The sequence below is a fragment of the Prorops nasuta genome, unplaced genomic scaffold, assembly GCF_024137725.1.
Source record: "Prorops nasuta isolate Cenicafe-Biocafe unplaced genomic scaffold, Cenicafe_Pnas_1.2 PNAS00002, whole genome shotgun sequence".
In the NCBI taxonomy this organism is placed as follows: Eukaryota; Metazoa; Arthropoda; class Insecta; order Hymenoptera; family Bethylidae; genus Prorops; species Prorops nasuta.
Window position 1 is genome coordinate 8,294,976 of NW_027116799.1, and position 20,533 is coordinate 8,315,508.

General features: G+C 45.5%; 1 protein-coding gene across 3 annotated transcripts in view; it reads left to right on the top strand.

Annotated features, from left to right (window-relative positions):
• The first annotated feature begins 6,870 nt into the window (after positions 1-6,870).
• grh (grainy head) overlaps positions 6,871-20,533 on the top strand; it is a 79,596-nt gene continuing 65,933 nt past the window's right edge. For all 3 annotated transcript variants that reach the window (XM_066735624.1, XM_066735635.1, XM_066735645.1), the window contains exons 1-3: positions 6,871-7,590; positions 10,617-10,976; positions 15,860-16,584. In XM_066735624.1, coding sequence (XP_066591721.1) covers positions 10,914-10,976; positions 15,860-16,584 — 788 coding nt within the window. In that variant the 5' untranslated portion in view covers positions 6,871-7,590; positions 10,617-10,913. The remainder of the gene's footprint in view (positions 7,591-10,616; positions 10,977-15,859; positions 16,585-20,533) is intronic.

A 20,533-nucleotide genomic window follows, 5' to 3' on the forward strand; every position in this document is an offset into this window, starting at 1 on the left:
AGTTTATCAGTCTTTTCGTGCATACGAGTCCGGTGCGTACGTACATACGTGCGACCCACCACTCGTGCATGTAGCTGCTGTAGGGTTAATCGTTAACAACCGCTTGCCATTAACGAAGACATTTTCGATCGTGCATGGATGCAGCCTGCAATATATGGCGACATACCTGGAGCTTCCATTCAGCATTGTCTACGAATTATCGCTTGGCTGGACGCACGTGCGATTCACTCGTCTCTCTTATATACCTGCATATATAGTATATATATATAGCTTATCTCTATAGACACCGATAAACTTTGATCAACCACGACTACTGCAATTTCCGTCAGAATTATTAAAAGTACTCCATTACTTCCGCACATTCTCTCCAGACTCACATTACTATATGCTCCAGTGATTCTGTGCATAACATTTTTCACTAATGTATATATATATATATATGTAATATAGCAGTCTACAAAGTTATATAGCAAACTATGAAGAATTCTTATCTTTGTGGGAATTTTTCAATCTGCGAAATCGTAACGTTCAACAGGCCAATTGTGCAATGACTCTGATATAATATGAGAGTCATTTTCAGGCAAAGAATCTCGTAGGTGTAAGGTACTTGTACGAGTTTTAAGCCCCAACCACGTCTGTTATTGCTGTTTGGAAAAAACAGGTCTAGTTTCGTTGTATCCTGGGGACTTTGTAAAAATTTTAGTTATAAGCTGCTGTATGCACGGTTGTAATGTACAATTCGTACTGTGGAACTGCTTCGAGATAAGGTAAACCGAATCTTGTTGTTATCACGAGAGTTTGGCAAGTGACACAGTTTTGTTTCAATGATTTCGATACACGTCGCAACATCCGATGAAATATACAATTTTTTATAAGGATCGATCTATCGATGAAAATTAACGAAAGAACGTGTCATCGAACCAATAATCGCAAGCAGAAATATTAGTGCGAATTTCGAGAGATCCGGACATCGGGATTACGTGGCGATTTATGAATGAAATATTTACCTCCGTAGTATAGCAGCTATACAGGCTTTACAACAGCGTTTGACTAAGCTGGAGCTTCCCATCAAACAGGTACCTGTACGTAGAGATGCAACATTGATGTTTCTGTGAATGAAACGGCTGAACCGGTTGAGAACCATTATATACCAACACGCCAAAGCGAACCTTAAGAGACTGGGACGCCCGCGCACCGGTCCCGCCAAATCTCACCCAGACACCACTCTCGCGTGATCGTGATTCCGGCTAATTGTAATTGCTCGTTAACGTTGATCAAAAACTCCTTAATAATATATTTTAACTCTCTGATAAACACCTCTGTGCCCGCAAGAAAACAAACCACCAAATTACTCCCCATCAACCATAATTCGCTATTCGGCTGGTCATACCTCGAGTTTAATTAACAAATTCCAATAAGAAGCGCGAGAATAATTCGGCAATTAACAGTCGTAGGGTGCGCGGTAAACTCTCGCAGAGACCGATTAAAATTCGCATACGGAAAATGCAAGATATATTTCGGGCTGGATTGGAATCAAGGAGCTTTCTAGTCCGGATTAATTCGATGTTTCGCAAGCGAGCGGATATACGTGCTGCCTTTATTCCTTTTAATTTTCAGCTCTTTCGTTCCTCGCTTTCAATGCTTCTCTCATCGATACGATAAAGCGATAACGACGTAAGAAGAATTTAATAGCACCTCTGCTGTATGATGAATGGAAACTGCGCGATAATAATTCTCCAGTGATTTCAGTGCACCGACAGATATTCGATCAATTAAATCGGAAACACGTTGTTTATCAGAAAACTCCACGCTGTATACTTTTGCCAAACTCGCTCTAGCGTATCGTCGCGTAATAATATAATCCACAGACGAAGAATCGTAGTAAATCTATATATGTATATAAACGTTCCCACCACATCTCGCACCGACTGTGTTCGTAAAAGAGTTTCGCTCTGACCAGTGTAATTTCGATTTTTCATCGATTGTTTCGGCTTTCGCAATACTCGCGACGAGATAAATTGTAATAGGGGAATGAGAGAGCAGAGTATATATAGAGTAAAAAAAGAAAACGAGAGAGAGAGAGAGAGAGAAAGGAAATGTTGGTCGTAAGAAGAAACGGGTGAGAAAGGTGGAAGAGAGGCGAGCCTTCGAGTTGAATCTCGGCGACTTTCGCGGACTTCATTATCCGTGCGTGGAACGGCGGGGATCACAGGAAGCCTGCGAGCGGGAAAAGAAATCTCGAGAGTGAACAGTGGTGTATATAGCGAGGCTATAAAAGATCTCGGTCCCTCCTCTCGGAAATCGTCGTCTCTCCAGCAACTCCCGCCTCGCGCGATCCGCCCACGCAATTGCGTGCAGCCACCCACGCGGCCCCAGCGTGCAAAGAACGGAGCGCGCGGCCATGATCCAAGTCGCGAGTAAAATTTCAGAATTCGTGCGCGAAGAATATTCGTGGTTCCACGCCGGATTTTTAGCGTCGCTCGAGATTCTTCGTTACGCGCCTTCGACCTTATAATCACGTTTATTATTATTGTTAAATAGAAGAGAGGGGGGGGGGGGGGATTTTGCAATTATCAAGAAAATGAAGGAAAATTGAGCGTGTACGGTAAAGGAAGATACGTACAAGAAAGTTTTCATTGGTGTGGCGAATGTAAAATTTTCCACGTCGCGTGGACGCGTGTACAAGGCACGGGTAAGCCTTACGTATACGAACATCGAATGCTTCCCTGAGCAGAATCGCGTCGGGCGACGTAGCCCGAGGCTGTCTTCTCTCGCTGGGTGCCCATTTTTCACGAGAATCCATCTCTCTCTCTCTCTCTCTCGCTCCTTCTACCACGAATCTCCGCTTCGTGTCTCCTCCTCCTCCTCTTATACCTTCGCCGCTCCCCACCCCCCTCTTTTTTTCCTCTTTTAATTCCATCTTCTCCTTTTTCTTCTTTTAATCTCCCTTCGTACGCAGGCAACGCCATCTCACTCCTGGTCTACCTTCTCCCTTCCTTTCGAGCAATGTCCATCCTGCCTTGCCTTCTCTCTCTCTCTCTCACTCTCCAGACACGAACTCACGCACTCCGCCCTCTCCGCTTCTTCTCTTTCTCTCCATACACCCCCCTCCCTCCATCTCTCTCCCTCTCCCCCTTCGATCCGAGTCCATCTCCAAAGACTTCGGCAGCAACACCAGCATCTCCCAGTGCTTTCTTCTCGTCTCCTTCAAGGCGCCAAGAATTTCAAGCGATTCACGTAATCGGAAAAAGTATCTTTTGTAACGAGCCTCTTCAACCGAGCTATCTGTCCTATCCAGCGGTACGTATAAAACCCCTCCTCTCGCTCCTCGTACGTACATTTGCTACGAAAAGGATAATTAGGAGAAATGCCAATATAAAGTGCAATCTCTTCGAGTTTTATTAAGAACAATTTGACTTTTTTTTTCTCAGCTTTCCAGTCAATGGCCAACGATATTCACCCAGGTGACCACGCACTGGCAAAATGCGGTCATCTCAACCACGTTATAACCTTCCTCCCAAATCTATCCTTATATATAGACGCTTTGTACCTATGTACACGCGCGAGGCTTATTTTCATTAAAGAAAGAAAAGAACAACGAAATAAATAACGCTTTACATGTACCACTCGCTGAATGAAAAAATATTCACAGCTTTATCTCGAAGCATAATCAGAAAGCTACGCAATCTCGCGTGTATATATATATATATATATATATATATATATATATGTACATTATAGGACAGAGCGCGACTTTTAATAATGAAATTAAAAATAATTTACTCGCGCCAAGTTGATAAAGAAAATGATAAAATAAGGAGCAATGGGATTCGACGGATAATTTGGAAAAATACGAGAGAGTATATACACGACTCTCCGGATAAAATCAGTTTAATGTGGCGCGTTTTACTTTTATTGCAATCCCGAGAGAGCGAGCTGCGTTTCTGCTCATTCTTTCCTGACGCAGCATTAATAAAGACTCGCTGCAATCTCGTGCATGAACGGCGCCAATTGGCAGGGTCCGTCGCGACGCCAATCTCACACGCACACGCGCGTACACATGGAACATTTGGTATAGAGAGAGGTGCCTCGTTCGCATGATAAATTGTCTCTATTAGAGCGTAATGAGAGGAGCGCGAATCTTTGCTATAGTGTCTTCTTCATCTCGCTTATTGGCTCTCCCTATTCTATATACGTTGGATAGATTCGCAGCGTCTCTTTCTCAGCAGAGACTATATATATATATATATATAGGTACTAGGGGAGGGGTGGAGACTCGCGTAGTACGGTCGCACGATACGATAGCTTTCCGAGAGACGACGACAACGACGTGACGCGACGCGACGCAACGACGACGACCACGCAGGCGCGCACACACGCACTCTCGCGTCCATTTCTTTTTCGTCCCTTCCCCCTCCCCAGCCACCTCTCTCGATCCCCTTTCATCCAGCCTCCAGGAATAAGAGAGATTTTAACTCGAGCACACTATCTACCACGCATTCAACTCACTCGAGATTCTACACGTTGATCCAAGCTCATCCTCGTCCCTCGCACCTTACAATTCTATTTCGATCCACTCTACCGATCGACTGCACGTGTATATATATATATATATATATATATATATATGTGTATCCAAAGGGATCGGTACGAGTGCCAATAACAGTCAATCACAATGCTAAAAGTCATTCTTTTCTTCCGCTTGCACTCAGCCTGGAGAAACATTGACTCGGAGCTGCTAACAGAAATGATAGCCGAGCGTTTAAAAGCATGTGCGAGAGCGAGGTTTAGCGTTTAGCCTCCGTCCGTGCCTCGGGATCGAGAGAGAGAGAGAGAGAGAGAGAGAGAGAGAGAGAGAGACGCGTGAGTATTCAATTCCTTCCATATTCCTCCTCTCACAGACCATCTCGCGTTTATCCTTCGGAAGGTGATCGAAAAGAGAAAGAAGCAACAACCACACGCCGATATCTATATATATATATATAGATATATATACACAGGCTAGACGAGGATCGAGCTAGAAAAATTATTTTCCAAGTATTATAAATACAATTCCGTGCGTCCTACGTGCTCCCATTTTTTTCACCTCTCCGGAGACTCACGAGCTCCGCGCAATGGAGGGGATAGACCGATATAGCCGAGCCCGCAGCGAAGTCTGCGGATGACCAACGCTCGCCGAACAGATGCCCGAGTAAATTTTTCCAACACCGGCTATTCGAGTATCCAGCGAGAAACTTCCCAATTCTATTTTCGTCCTAGAGAACGAATCAGTGGGTTATAGTAGATAATTGGAATTGGGGGGGAGTGATCATAGAGAGTAAGATAAAAGAATAGAGAGAGAGAGAGAGAGAGAGAGGGAGTGGACAGAGAGAAATTTCTCTGCACGGGTTTCACGCACACGCAGGTGCGTGTGTATTTCTGGCCATCTTTCCAGCACGGTCCATCGCAGGTATCCTTCGAAAAGTGGGGGGAGTGTGAGAGAGAGAGAGAGAGAAAGGGATAGAAATCGGGTATCAGGCAGGTCGGAGAGAGACAGCAGCGGAGACACGATAATGCCGGGTGGCCAGGCTGCCTCGTCGATGACTCGATGCTCTGTTTGTATCCGTGTGCTGGTCGCGCACACGGTTATCTCCTTCCTCCTCTGGTTCACGGCGTTCTCCGTGCAGCCGTCCTTCTCCCGCGCCAGCTACCTGCTCGTTCTCCTGCCTCTTGGAGCCCCTGTACCACCCCCCTCCCGCTCCCCACTCCTCCCGATAGCGTCGTCCCTCTCGCACCTCGCCACTCTCACCGTGGTCCACGCGGGACCAAGAAGGATCGACTCTGCAAACGGCTCGAAGCCCTCTCCTGCCGATGCTGGACCATACAGTGGTGGGAGTAAGTTGAGCGAGAGAAAAAGAGAGAGGGGTCTCGCTGGACGTAGATGGACCTGCGGCGAATCGAGGGACATGGAGGAAGCTGTGGAGGAGGAGGGGGTGGAGGGGAGGGTGAGAGGAGGACAGAAAAAAAGGGAGGCGTCACGGGGTGCCCAGGTAAGTGGAGGATGACAGATACGAGGAAGCAGGTAGGGAGAAGGACATGGGCTGCCCGGGAGAGAGAGAGAGAGAGAGAGAGAGAGAGAGAGCGGACGATGACGACGGTGCAGAGGGAGGTGGAAAGAGAAGCGAAGGTGAGAGAGTGCGAGGGAGAGGGTCGAGGCGGGAGGCAGATTGGAGGAACAGAGGGAGAGAGAGAGATAGAGAGAGGAGGGGCGGGAGGGGGCACGCGTGTGTGTAAGCGTGTGAGAGGGGGCTGCGCAAGGAGCCGAGCGGGATGCTGGGAGGCGGCGGCGGCGGTGGCAGCGGCCATGTTGCCGTATCCCAAGAGAAGAGAGAACGATCCAAGAGAGCACCGTGAGGCTGGTTCGTTCGTTCGTTTGTTGCTTGCAGCGGCGGCCAACTTTGCTGCCTAAATTTTACGTGCGATAGTGGCTTTAGAATCGGTGAACCGCCACTCGTATAAAGTAACCGGACGTGTGCGTTGTTCAAAGTTTTTCCAAGGAGCCGGACCCGCGGATTCTCCCGGAGTCTGCCGCCGCATTCCGCGATCTATCTCTCGCTCTCTCTCTCCCCCTCTGTCCACTTATACCCCCCTCTCTCTCTCTCTCTCTCTCTCTTTCTCAAACACAAACACCTACGTACACTGACGCCGCACGCACTCTCTCTCTCTCTCTCTCCCTCTCTGTCGCACCCTGCGTGTGTACAACGTATCTGTATGTGCTCGTGTGTTTTCGTTCCGCTGAGTCGACGTCGCCGTCGAGTCGCCCCGCGTTCCCGTGCGCACATCCAACGAGCCGGTTGCGAACGTCAGCCAGATACCGAGAGGGGAGGGAGAGAGACAAGACTGCACGGGAAAACGCAATCGGAACCACGCAGCAACATCGACACGTTTTTCCAGTGTGTGAGATAGTGTGATACCAAGTGTCCCCCACCCCTCCGCATCTAGCGTGAAACCGAAATAACATCCAGTTACCGAGGACCAAGGACCAAGAACCCTGTGTCATTCGTTTGTGCCCCGCGTGAATTATGTGCGAACATCAGTGACGTTTTATCAGTGTTTTTCGCTGGAAAGTGGAGAACGCTCGCGTTTGGTGTCGGCAAATGCGAGGAATCGTTCTGTAGACGCGTATACCCGGGGCCCCTGGGACAGGGCGCCCACTTCTATCGAACTGAGAGGATAACACGCTAGAATCTTGATTCTTCCCAGGACTCGTTGATAAACGACAAAGGTGGTGAAATTATCATCCGCGGAGATGTGATCCGGAACATAGGAGGGACTCTCAGTAGTTTGTAGTTGATCCCCTCTCCCCGACAGATACCCCACCCCCCACCCCCCTACCCGAACACCCACCTACCGTCTTACCTCTCTTCCGATAATACCTGATACGCTACTCTCCTATCATCCGCAACCACCCACTGATACATCCATCTTCGTTCATCGTCATCATCATCTTCGTCATCTTCGTCGTCGTCATCAGCATCGATCCACCAAACTCTTTTGGATAACCTCGTACGCGAACCAAGCATTCCCCTCGAACACGTCGATGCACATTAAGTGAGTATTCCTCGTGCCCTTTTCAGCTCGTTCCGATCGATCCTTCAAATTAAATTATCGCCTCTTTATCTCTACAATATCTGTCCCCAAGATACACGTACGTAGCTACGAGCTTACTCTCAGAGTCTCGAATATAATAAATTGCGATAAAAGTGTCTACTTTTCCATCTTCCGCTCCCTGAGATTCTTCTTATCAGTCAGGTCATCCGGAGTAAATTTTCCTGCTTTCCAATGGGAAGTGGATTTTACCTGCTTTGTGTGACGCACAGGTGACGCGCAGGTGACCTACCGGCAAACAGGTAGCGTGCCATTGGCAGAACCTAAGACCACCGCTAGGTAACCACAATATCTTAGGGTTAGAGTGGTGTTTTCTTTTGATTCCATTCATTGCTTCAATGAAAAGTTTATTGTTCGGAAAAATACGTCCTTAGGATATCCTGTTATTGTGTACTATATATATATATATATATATATATATATAGAGAGAGAGAGAGAGAGAGAGAGAGAAAGAGAATTGAATCAACGACACCCGAATAATTACTCTTTGATAGTACATATTTGTGCAATAGGAGATATCGTTCTATTATTTATATATTTTAACGAATCTTATCGATCCTTACTGATTGATTATAATTGGAGAAGAAATAAAGTTGAAAGGTATATATAGTGTGTTTAACATAAGATATTCCAATAACATCGTACGATACTTTGGGATTCGTCCCCATTAACGAGCCAGCGTTGAAGATAACCATAGAATGTTCTCGAACGACCTAAACGTCCTTCTCGCCTCCTTGACTCTCTCTCCCTCCCCCCCCCCCCTCTCTCTGAGAACACGTGCTAATCGCTTTACTCCCGACCCATCTCAGAGAACCAACTATATTCCCAAAAACCCTTCGTATATATTATATCTCGCCAGAAAATTCTCACTCCGAGAGAATATACAGCAGAGAGTGGAACATAAGTCAGTAGACTGATCGTGGATAGAAGCAGCAGGTACTGGACCATTTTTTTGAAGCAAGCCTCGAGACCGTGGAAGCCACACCGTGAAAGTCTAACATGACATAAATACCGTACAGGACACTCGAAAGTCAGACAGTGGAAGAACACACGAGTTATTCGAGTTATCGATACAAAATACATGGACCATTTCCAAGTCAGAGAATTTTTGCAATCAATCTGCGGAGTAGAAATACGAGTCCTCGCGATGCGAGAGTTGCCAATAGATCAAAAGTTACGTTTGGAGACTGAAAATGATCGGGGGACTTTCTCCAAAGCTCCGAGTCTCGGGAGAGGCCGAAGAAATTCCAGCGAAATATATATATATATATATACATACATATATAAGTGACGATTGGAAAATCGTACAGAGAGAGCGAGAGAGAGAGAGAGAGAGAGAGAGAAAACGTGAGTAGGTTAACGGACGGACGCAAGAGAGTCTCGGAGAGACGCGAAGGTCGCGGACAACAACGTTGGGCACACTATTTTTCACTATATATTTTATCACAGAGAGCGCAAGCGAAACGACGGTTGGCTCGAATAAACTCGGACTACCGGATGGAGCTATGAGAGAGCGAGCAACTTGTGACATGTCCAGCAAGGATGATTCTTCTTCTTGTACTAATGACGAGGTCTCCGTCTCCGTCTCCGGAGGCAGCGTCCACTGACGCGAGGCGAGGGCGTACAGGTACTTGAAATACAAACGGACCCACGGAGGTGGGTCCAATCTGATGCAGGGTTCCCTTTGAGAATCAGGTTAGACCGGCCGAACCTGCTTCTCTGGCTTCTCGGCTCCGCTCGATCCGCGTTGTATACCGGCCGTACTTACTCCTTCTCTTGGTCGCCCCAATCTCCTTCTTCCGCGTAGTAGGTAGGTTGGTAGGCAGACGGCTACCTACCTACCTACCTACTTCCCGCCACCCTCGGCGCGCACAACTTTTGTCTCTCTCTCTCTCTCTCTCTCGTATCGTGTCTTCATCTCGCGACTGGTACATCTCGCTTCTCTCGTCGATGCCTGTCCGTTCTGTTGACGAAGTGCAGCCGTGCAATGACTCTTTCAGAAGCCGCGAGAAAGAAGAAGCGAGGAACCGAGCGAGAGGGGAAGAAGTTCAGCAGGCTGCAGACACGTCGATCGAGAGACTCGCTCGCATTCACTCTCGATTGCTCGCTTCCTCGTTACGTCTATTATTACACCTGTCTATCCGTCAGACCTGCCACTTGCAAATTTCCAGTTGTACGCACCACTTTCAGCATCCACGCAACTCTCGGATTATCGCAATGGCTGGGATATCACACATTTATGTATATATATATATATATATATATATGTTTAAAAAGGACGGAGCAGAGGGTATATATATAGCTGTATAAGTTGGCTGTTTGTTCGCCTCTGGCCAATCGTCATCCTCCACAGCCCACCATGGAAAGACGATAAACGCCAAACGATTAGACACAGAATTCATCGTGTTGGTTCTTCCTCAAACGCCTTTTCACCTTTCTTTAACGCCCACCTCCCGTTATTCCTGCGACTGTGACACATGTGGAGTATACTAATCTCTCTCTCTCTCTCTCTCCCTCTCTCTCTCTCTCTCTCTCTCAGCTTGTATTCCTCTCGATCCAACGTTTGCCAAGCTTACCCAGCTTCACAATGTATATATAATAATATTATATTATACATACAAACGTTACACGGTTAAAGCTGTACGAGCCGAACAATGATTATACAAATATACATTTACAAGAGTGTTAATGGCTGCTGGCGTTTTTTCACCGCGAGACAGAGCAACGCTGTCCAGCAGACGGACTGGTTTAGCCAGTTTCATTGACCGTTCTTTGCCATCCAGTCATTCACCTTAACGATAATAACTGCATGATTAGATTAAGCGAGTCTCCGCTGACCTCGTGTCAAGGTCGAGTCAAGCTTCTCCCCCGCGTTGCGGCAGGTCGCTCTTATACACCCCGAACGCGTTCTATTTTATTCTTTTTTTTTTATTTACCTTTCGTCTGATTTCCCTCTTCCTGTTTTACAGCTTCTCTCGCTGCTGCTGCTGTTAGCGCATTTATCAAATCACGTGCCATACAACGCTCAACGACCTGTGATAGATTCATGTTAAAAAGAAACTAACATTGCCATAAGCAATAACGAAGGGATCGATAGTCCATCCGAAGGAGAGCGAAGCTGACGATAAAACGTGGGCTTTAGTAAGAATCGATCGGGAAAGAAGAGGCAGAAGAAGAGGAAGAAGGGGATCCAGTGCCATTAACGCCAGATTTATACCGGCCACACCATACGACGAGTAAAGAAATCGAAAAGAGCGTTCAGGAGAATGTCGACCTGCACTGACGAGCCTGACAACACATCCCTGCACATGCAGGAGGCTTTGTCCCCGGTGAGTATCCTTTTCTTTTACTTCTGTAATTATATAAAGGCGAAGAAAACAATTTCTACGATTTATTAGATGATTCGACGTATATATATATATATATATATATGTGGTTCGTCAGTTCAAACGTCCCGAAGCAAGCACGTGAGAAAACTTTTGTTATTTATATCCTATATGTATACAAATTATATTAAAAATAGCAAAAAAATTTGCACAAGACTTCTTTGAATGCAAATTACAAGACTATTCCAGAAAGAGCTGTGGAAAAATTTAATACCTCTTACAGTTATATATAAGAAGAGAGATATATTACACGCGTCTTCTCTCCTCGCGTTTTTGCTCTAGGGCGTTTCGAGTGTCGGACCTCACCGTCCGCAGTCACCGATTATTGCACGAATCTATCGAAATAACATAATGCAGCGAATGACGAATAAAAGAGAAGAATTTCGGTGAAATATTACAGCGTTAGGAGTGAAAATGATCAATTCTACTAGAGTTTTCGTCTCTCTATCCAACGAGAGAATTATTAATACCCGCACACACGCGAGTGCGAAGCTTTTTACCGCTACGAGTGTGTTTTACTCGAACGATACACGAAACGCAATCATACTTGAGGGCCGACTTTGGTGCATGGCCAGGTCATCCTTTGACCTCCCTTCGTTTTCTCTTTCGTACTCTCCCCGGTTGTACCACCCGGTGCGCGAAATAACGAGAATGGTTAGCCGAGGATTATTGCCGTTCGTGTGCTCTCTTATCCACTAGGAGTTCCTTGCACGACCCTGATCTGCCACAATTGGTGATGTACGAGCCTCGTAAGAACCGATCGATCGGCGAGATTCCGACGCAATCTCTTTCCCTCTCTGCTCCTATACTCGTAATAATTTCACGAAAAAACAAACGTAGATATTTTTGTGTATATATATATATTGAGAATGGAATAATGATATGGTCCACCCTGCATCCCATCAGCGTGCGTTACACACACTCGCATCAGTAGAGAGGTCCTTCTTCGCCATGCACTCGTTTACCCGCGATAGCTCGACGATCGATCAATCTCTTATTATGGAAACGGTACCAAAGTTTATTACTTGTCATCGGAATAAATGATCTATGGTAATTTATGTCAGCTCGCAATAAGCAGGATGTTATTGTTGCGGAGGATTTTTCGCAATTTCCTGCGGTACTCGAGCAAGAAATATTGATAGTTTTCAGTCAGCGGGGAGTATATCGATAGCAGTCTTCCACCAGTGGCACACATCACCCTATAAACCTTTAAGGATCCAACAACCCCCTGCGGATTTTCATTTCGAGCCTCATAATGCCGTACCTGTCGCTTAAAGTGAAACTCTCAAACTGGCGCCTTTATATTTGTACGCTGGAACGCCTCGCGAAGATAAGCTCCGGACTTATATATGCCATTCTCGAGGAATCTTAACAGCCAAGAGAGTTATAGCTAAATCCCTGTGGAGCGAATACAGTCAATTTTGCGGTTTCCGAAGCACGCTAGCGGCGATAAAACTTAAATATCCCAACACGTAATCGAAGTAGCAGAATGCTACTTGCGCGATATGCCTTTTCTTTCCTTCTCCCCCACCCCTCCCCCTATACTCAATATCCTCCACTTTTTCCTATACTATTTCTCTCTTTTTACCCGCGTAGTCGCGCTTTTATAACTCTACTTTCCCCATCGCGCCACGACTTACTCCTCCCAGTCAAATTAATATCCGCCAACGAGGAATCCAACAAATATTTGCTTATATTTCGAAAAGGGAGAATATTCCGTATAGCATTATATATATATATATATATATATATATATATATATAAATACGCTCTTGTGCCGAGGGACGATATTTTCTTTAAAACGTCAAATGCGTCACAATGAAAATAGAGGAAGGTACATATATATACGAGTAGTGCAAATAAATATTATCTCAGCGAGATCGACGGCCAATTCTGTTTTGCATATAGTCGCGCCTAGTCGCTAAACCAATGAAACGCTCGCATCTCTTTCGTCTCGGTATATATACATACATGTATAGCAATGGTAAACGCATACACACACACACGTGTGGAAGAAGGTATATAGCCAAGAGTGAAGGAAGGCGAGCCGTGAGAGATGACTCTTGAGATTTCTCGCGGTTGAAAGTAATACGAAAAGGGGCAGTTCGTGCTGTTCATTATCGAGGTGATCGTCGCCTGAAAGCCTCAATAAAATTCGTGTTTTTGCCCGATTTCCGTGAACTCGTTACCATGCGTCTTCATCGGAGCTTGCGCTCTCTCTTACCGCAAAAGAGGGCGGGCAAGTTACCGGCGTTGACTCACGGCAATCAAAACTGAAATGCCGCAAAAACTTTAATGAAGATGACAAAGCACCCTCTCGAACTCGCTGCACCTTCTCCAATCGCGTCCATCGCGGTTCTGCCTCGTGAAAATAAATCCACGACAAGACTCTCGTATTCTTCCTCCAGATTAATATGTAATTTACGAGCGATAATCCCCAGATTGAATAATCGAGCTTCGGAAACTGGAGACGGTTCTCGTTTCTTCTTTTTTCTCTTTTATTTTACTTCATATCTCTTCCAAAGACGATCGATCGAGTTAAAATATGTATTTGCGAGCGCAGCGCAGGTTCGATATACATTTCGTGTTTTCTCGTTTAACAAGCGACTCTGGCAATCGAGGGAAAGATTCGACGACCGAAAATAGCAGAAATCGTCGCGATGGAATATCATGCGAGATACTCTTGTATATATATATATATATATGTAACGATGTACAAAGTGGTCGTGCACCGGTCTCTCAGTGCGCAGCCACTAATTATATAGAAACGTCTAACAGAGCATAACTATCCGCGAACGAGAGGAGTCTGGACTAATTACGCAGAACAACAATTAGTACTGTTATCGCCGGAGATTTCTCGCGTGTAAACGTTTAAAGTATACGAGCCAAGAACCGAAGCAGCAACAAATTTAAATAGCTCTCCCGAAAGGAAGAGTCTGTGCAGAGAATTATTGCCACGTCGCCCTCCCGAATCATTAATTAATCCGTGGCAGAGGCGAGGATCGAGCGTTGCACTTGTCACCGGATGTGCGAGTTCTGACTAATGTCCCATGGGGCATTTTCAGGACCTTTGACGTCCTGACGAGGTCAAGCCGAGGATGCGCCGAGAATTCCGTCGAAAACATCAATAATGGAGCCTACAGCTAGGATTATTCGCGTCCAGCAGTCTCGCTCGGTGACAAAAAACCCCGAGACCGATAAATCAACGGGATTATCGAGATTTAGCCAAGGGAGAAAACATAATTCATTGCGCATATTACGTTAATTCGAAAATTTATCGGCTGCCGATGCGAGATAAACGACGACTTGGTGACACACTCGAAAACTGAGACTCGCTCTTTTGCCTCAAATTACCTTTCGTCACAGTGTATATATGTATATGCGTGTGTGTGTGTATATATATATATATATATACGCTTTGTAGTCGCGCGGATATTACGAGCGTGATTCACACTACTGTTAATTATGCTAATTAATGGAGCGTCGTTTGCTGGTACTTTTCGCACCAACGCGAGACTGGCATAGGCTTTGTTGTGCTTTTGACAGTAGCACGCTTTTTCGTGTGTTCTACGTTAGGTTACGTCAAGAGCGGTGGAAAAATTATTTTTTTTTCTTTAAATCTCAAATTATTGTTAAATGTATATAGCTTTTCTTGCAAAATATATATGCAACCTGTGTAACGTACAGGCATTTTTATTTTATTGCAGAGAAACGAGTGATATAGGTATATTATTTTATAATAGATTTTCTATTATATATAGGAAATGATCCTAAATCCTTAATCGCGCGTTTCACTGCAAAACGATGTATTGCTAAAATATTACGTGCGCAACTAACTCCTCCTTTAAACAGATTTAAAAATTGGATATATTTTTTCGAGCGTAAAGTAGTCTCGGTGTCTCGCTTGTATTATTACACATAGTTTACTTTTACTTATATAGCGCGAAACTCTAGCGAATCTTCCGTTAACCAATCTATTAAAGAATTCGAAGAGCCACAGGCGATTGTAGAAATTTATTATAATGGTTTCCTGGATATGAAAGTACAAGTACGATTTTTAAAATTCAAGGAACATCATTGGCTGTTAATTGTGTCCGATAGAAAGTTAGTTGGTAGGGACATTTGCACTTATAATCGTTTGATCTTTGCACGCATTAGAAATATTATTCGTTACGGCTAACCGCTGCAACTGCGATTAATAATTATTATGAAGAAGTGGCGCTGATATATACGTAACCCCCGTGAATAAGGTAACTGAAAGTTATAAATATCATTTCTATATATAAGATCGTTAATGAACTGTTGGATTATTGCACCATCGGTTGTAATTGCATTATAAACGGGATGATCAGTTTCTCCTTATTATTTTCTATTATAAATGGCAGTTGACATTTGCGAGAGTGAGCAGTGAAAATTTGGCTTTTCGAGGAATCGAACGCGAATACGAGCTGTATTTAGTAATAGTTCTGTCTATCTACATAGAAAAGCCATCAAGGTACTTTATGGAGCCATGATTCTCTGCGCTGTGTATAATTATCGTAAAAGATCAATTCTAACTGTAAATTTTCACTTAGACCAACTTATAATCTACACTTCATTACGTTATCACGGTGTTTTGAATTATTGACAAGTCTCGGTGGTAATTAAACGAGTAATCTTTTACACGGGAAATACCGGCGAATTATTCACGGTAATTACAAGCTTTGTGAGAATATGAAAATGCCATTATGGGAAGATTGATATTTGATAATGGATGTTTAGAAATTGCGTATATATAGATGTATACACGCGCTTTAATTGTGACACGTTGAATGTGTGATCGAAAGGTGCAGGAGGGGCCAGTTTCACCGGCGTCCTCCTCTCTGAGCAACCCAAATCAAAACGACAGCGAGCAACAGGTTCTTCTGGCCACGATGCAACCGGTGAACGTTCTGGACCTGCACGACCCACCGACCGTCCACTCGCTGCACCCTAAATACCACCACCACCACCACCACAGGCACCACCATCATCACCTGCATCATCATCATCAGCCGCACCATCAAGACCCGGACGACGTGCAGCGCGCAGGACCGGAAGATCCGGACGGTCGAGTAACACCGGAAGCCGGGACCAATCCGGCGCTGGGCGAGCACAAGATGATCGACCTGATCTACAACGATGGCCAGAAGACAGTGATGTACACTCACGACAAGGAGATCATTTACGAGAACGAGGCTGACAGGGTTCAAGTGGTGGAGTATCCGCCACCCCCACCCTCGCCCCCCTCGCCCTCCCCGCCGTCCGCCAGCAGAGCCGGCCTCCTGCCCCCGGCCTGCAACGCTCCAAGGTCGACCGCCCTGCACCTCCACCACTACCCTCAGCTGCAGCTCCAGCACGACGAGGGCCTACCCGTTCGCCACGCGGTCACCGCCAGCGTCCCCAACTGCGCCCCCCAAACCACCACCACCACCGTCCTCGTACTCTCCGAACTGGTCGCGGCCGATCCTGCGGCCAACGCGGCTGCTGCTGCTCAGCAACTCACCCTCACGGCAGCCTCCCTTCGTCCTGGGTGAGTAATCAATTATCTTTATGTTATAATTAATTATAGCCTTAATTTTGTGCCTGCGGTGCAGATTTATTCATCGCTCCCTTTTTCTTCCCATCCCCGATACGCGGCAAATTCTTCTTGTCCCAACTTAATCGGGGGTTTGTATATACTTATTATATACCACTGGAATCGTTACTGTTTTTGCGCCGCATCCGAATCCTTGATGTTTTAACAGCTCAAGATAAAATAACAGCTGAGACAGGAGTGGAAAGGTTGCGGTGATTAGTCTCGTGATAAAATCTTGCCGCGAGTCCCTTTTTTTTTCTTTTTCTCTCTCTCTCTCTCTCTCTTTCCATTCACATATAATATCCTGTCGAAATTATAAAATCGAAATCTAGCATTATAATAAATCGCGAACGTTGACCAGCCCGTTTTTATGACTCGTAAAACTGAAAGAGAGGGAGAGAGAGAGAGAGAGAGATGGTGCGAAAAAAAACCCGAAATATTTCTCAATACTGTGTGAAATTTACGTTGACAAAATTTAGGAGCTGGCGAGGGAATTTATAGTCGCTACTTTGGTAAGATTTTAGAATAATTGTGTGTATATATATGTGTGTGTGTGTGTGGCGGTGGGGAACAAAGAATCGTAAAGAAAAGTGCAGTGACCATACTTAATTATAGCGTATCACGTTTAAGCGTATCCTTGTCAGTTTTCTCTTTGCTTTTTCAAGAGTCCGGTAGGTAAAAACAATGTCTCGTTTTAATGGGCTGTATAAAATTGTTGAGTTTGTCCCGGCATTTTGAGGTGACGCGAGTTAACTAAGAGGCGCGGGATTGGAGCTTGTCTCGTCCGAATGTGGCGATTTAAATTTTCCTTTACAAGATCGTCGGCCATGAGAAGAAGTGGCCTGCATGGTAGTTCATTGAAGCGTCCATGCAGCAGCACACGGCGCACCGACGCGTCGCGCTCTCGGACGGGCTCGAAAGGTCAGAAACGGAAAAATGCGCGTGCAGGATGCCTCTGCGCGAGCTCCAATGAATATAGAGAGATCCAACGGTTCGTTAGTGCCGCAATTACGACCGCTGGAACGGAGACAGCGGCCATAATCGCCAACTTTTATTAAAGCCTCGGACCTGCAGTCTTGCGAAACAACAAAGCAAAGAAAAGAACGCAGCTATAGGAAATTCGCACTCTCGTTCGAAGCATCGCGTAATAACGCGAGCTGCGCGCGCCTCGTCGGCTTCGTTAATCATTTTTCGGATCTCCGCTATCCTCATTTTCACATGTTAATCCTCTCGACTAAAAGTCGACCTTCGATTTAACGAATGGCGCTATCGACGAATAACTGCGAGGTATTTTCCAGATTCTGCGTAGATACAAAGTGCTGATTAATTTGGTGAAAAAACCGCCGCTAAGGCGTATACCGATATATATATATAAAGAATTGTCGTTGCGACAAAAAACCTCGCGCTCGATATTGCAAAGCGATTATCTCTCGAGAGCGGCGATTAATGTTTGTTGAACTACGTTTCGAAGCACATGACGCAGCGCGCTAATTAAATATGTATATCGATCGCAGCCGTTACGAATATTTCACGATGAATTCTTCCAAGTTATTTCAATGAGTATGCGTTGGCAAAAAAAATGGGGCAAAAAAGTGGGGAAAAAATAAGAGAGATTACAATGCATCTTTCGCCAGTCGAGATCGAGCATCGTCGTGTAAGATAATTTGTTGCGCAGCGATTTTCAGATAAACTTGTTATTCCAGCGGATTTATGGTGGATATAATTTGGCCAGAAAGAGAAAGAGAGAGAGAGAGAACAAAGTGAGCTGTATATATATATATAGCGCTTGGTTGATATTTGAGTTGCACGGATTTGAGGAGGCGAGAAAAGAGTGTGGGATATCGAGTGGTTATCTGGCGGTTGTATCGGCGCGGACAATTAACAGTGATTGCGCGCTTTGCTATCCGGGAGCGCGCGCGTCCAGTAAGTCACGTTGCTCGCTGGAATTTATTATTACAACGCGTCCGGTACTCCGTACGTGCGTTACACTGCGTCTCCGCCTATATATATATATATATATATATATATATATTGGCGCGCGCGCTCGCGTATTATTCCTATATCCCCGGTGAGATACACCTATGCGCGGAATATCGCAAACCAATAACCATTAACAACACGCGGCGCGCCACCTTGCACTTTAGCAATAAATAAAAATCAACTGCAATTAATCGGTCGTAAGATATGCACGGGGAGACCTTGGCCGCCTCGAAAACAACTAGCAGAAAGAGAGAAACGCCAACCTCCGAGCTTATTTTCGCTCGTGATTATTATAAATTGGGTGTTTATGCCCGTGCGAGCGTGAAACTCTCTCTCTCTCTCTCTCTCTCTCTCGCGATCCTCTTGAACGTTTTTTTCTTCCCTGCCGAGCCAGCGCTTTTTTCTCACGACATGAATCTTTTCACGATCCTTCGATCGCGTCACCTATAATTTATTCGTTTTTCCAATCGAACGTGAATGAATGAATATATATATATATCTTCAGGTTTTTTTTTATTTGGTACCAATGAGAATCGGACCTCGCCGCACGACGCGATGCTCCGATTTTAATTGAATTTCACGTGTGGAGTTTGTTTGTTTCTCACGGACCGAGTCGAATTCGTGTGGGTATGAGTGTACGAGAGCGGGGGGGGGGGGGGTAGTCACGAAAGATTCATTTGCACGAAATGGAATCGGGTAAAAAAGATAGTGCGGGCGCTTGCAGGGGAGAAAGAGAGAAAAGTGAAACGTGCTGTGCCGGCTCTCTTCGTCCGTCGAAGGTGTCTCCGTGACGATATCTTTGAAAATTCAAGTTCCCTTTCACTTCCACCAACATGGTCGTGGACATCCAGGGCCAAAAAGAGAGAAGGAAGATGTGGGATCCTCAAGGTTCCCCCTCTTTCTTTATTTCGTTGCGTTGCTGCCCCCTCTCTCTCTCTCCCTCTCTCTGAAAAAGATCGAAGGAGAGGATTATCTGTCGGAGCGAGAGAATTGATCCACCTAAAATTGAGAGGCCTCGCATGGATTTGCTTCCAATACAACCACGCTCTCGTAGGTATTTAAGCCAGCACATAAGTAGCTTAACCATTGGCGAGAATTAATCTCACCCTTGTCGATTCATCCGGACTTTTTTCACATTGCGGACAAACGGGAATCAATTTTTATTCTCAGCATACCTATATTTATATATATATACATAAAAGAGTACACAAACCCCTTCCAAAATTGAAACTACCGGCTGGCCGGCGCAATAAATGCGCGAGTCAGAGTTTTTCGCTGTCAGTGGAAAATTATGGTCGTTTCCCACGTGCACGAATGACGATTACTGTGTTTTCCAACAATAAGTCGCGCGTCATTCTTATCTAGATACACGCGTGCTCCGTTGGTAATCAGAAAATAGCGATCGGTTAATAGCAAAGTGGCAGACGCTGGAGGGGGCCGCGCTTGTAATCTATGTTAATACGACGGAGGTGGGTGAACGCTGCCTGTAATAACAGTGTTTTTGACCGTGTGACGTCACGCGTGCACACCACAGCTTTTGGAGGATTATTTATTTGACAGATCTCCCTACGGGGCATTCTTCCGCGCCTTTACAGCCGAGCTATAATGCCAAGCCGACCGGCGAGCTCGACGAGCACCATCCTCCGGCTTATTAGCGCCGGTGTGGAAGCACCATAAACCATATGCCCACTGCACTTTCCCGTAGACAATATACTATACTCTCCGAGAGAGAGAGAGAGATCCTCCCCGAGAATACCCTGCTGCGTCTGCTGCAGCCTCGCTTCTTCGTCTCTCTCTCTCTCTCTCTCTCTCTATGCTCTTATACATATCCATGTACGCCTTTGTAATATCCAATATCATTTTATTCCGCTAAATAACCAAGATTTATCGCGAGAGTCACTGCAATTTTAAGCCCGACTTTTAA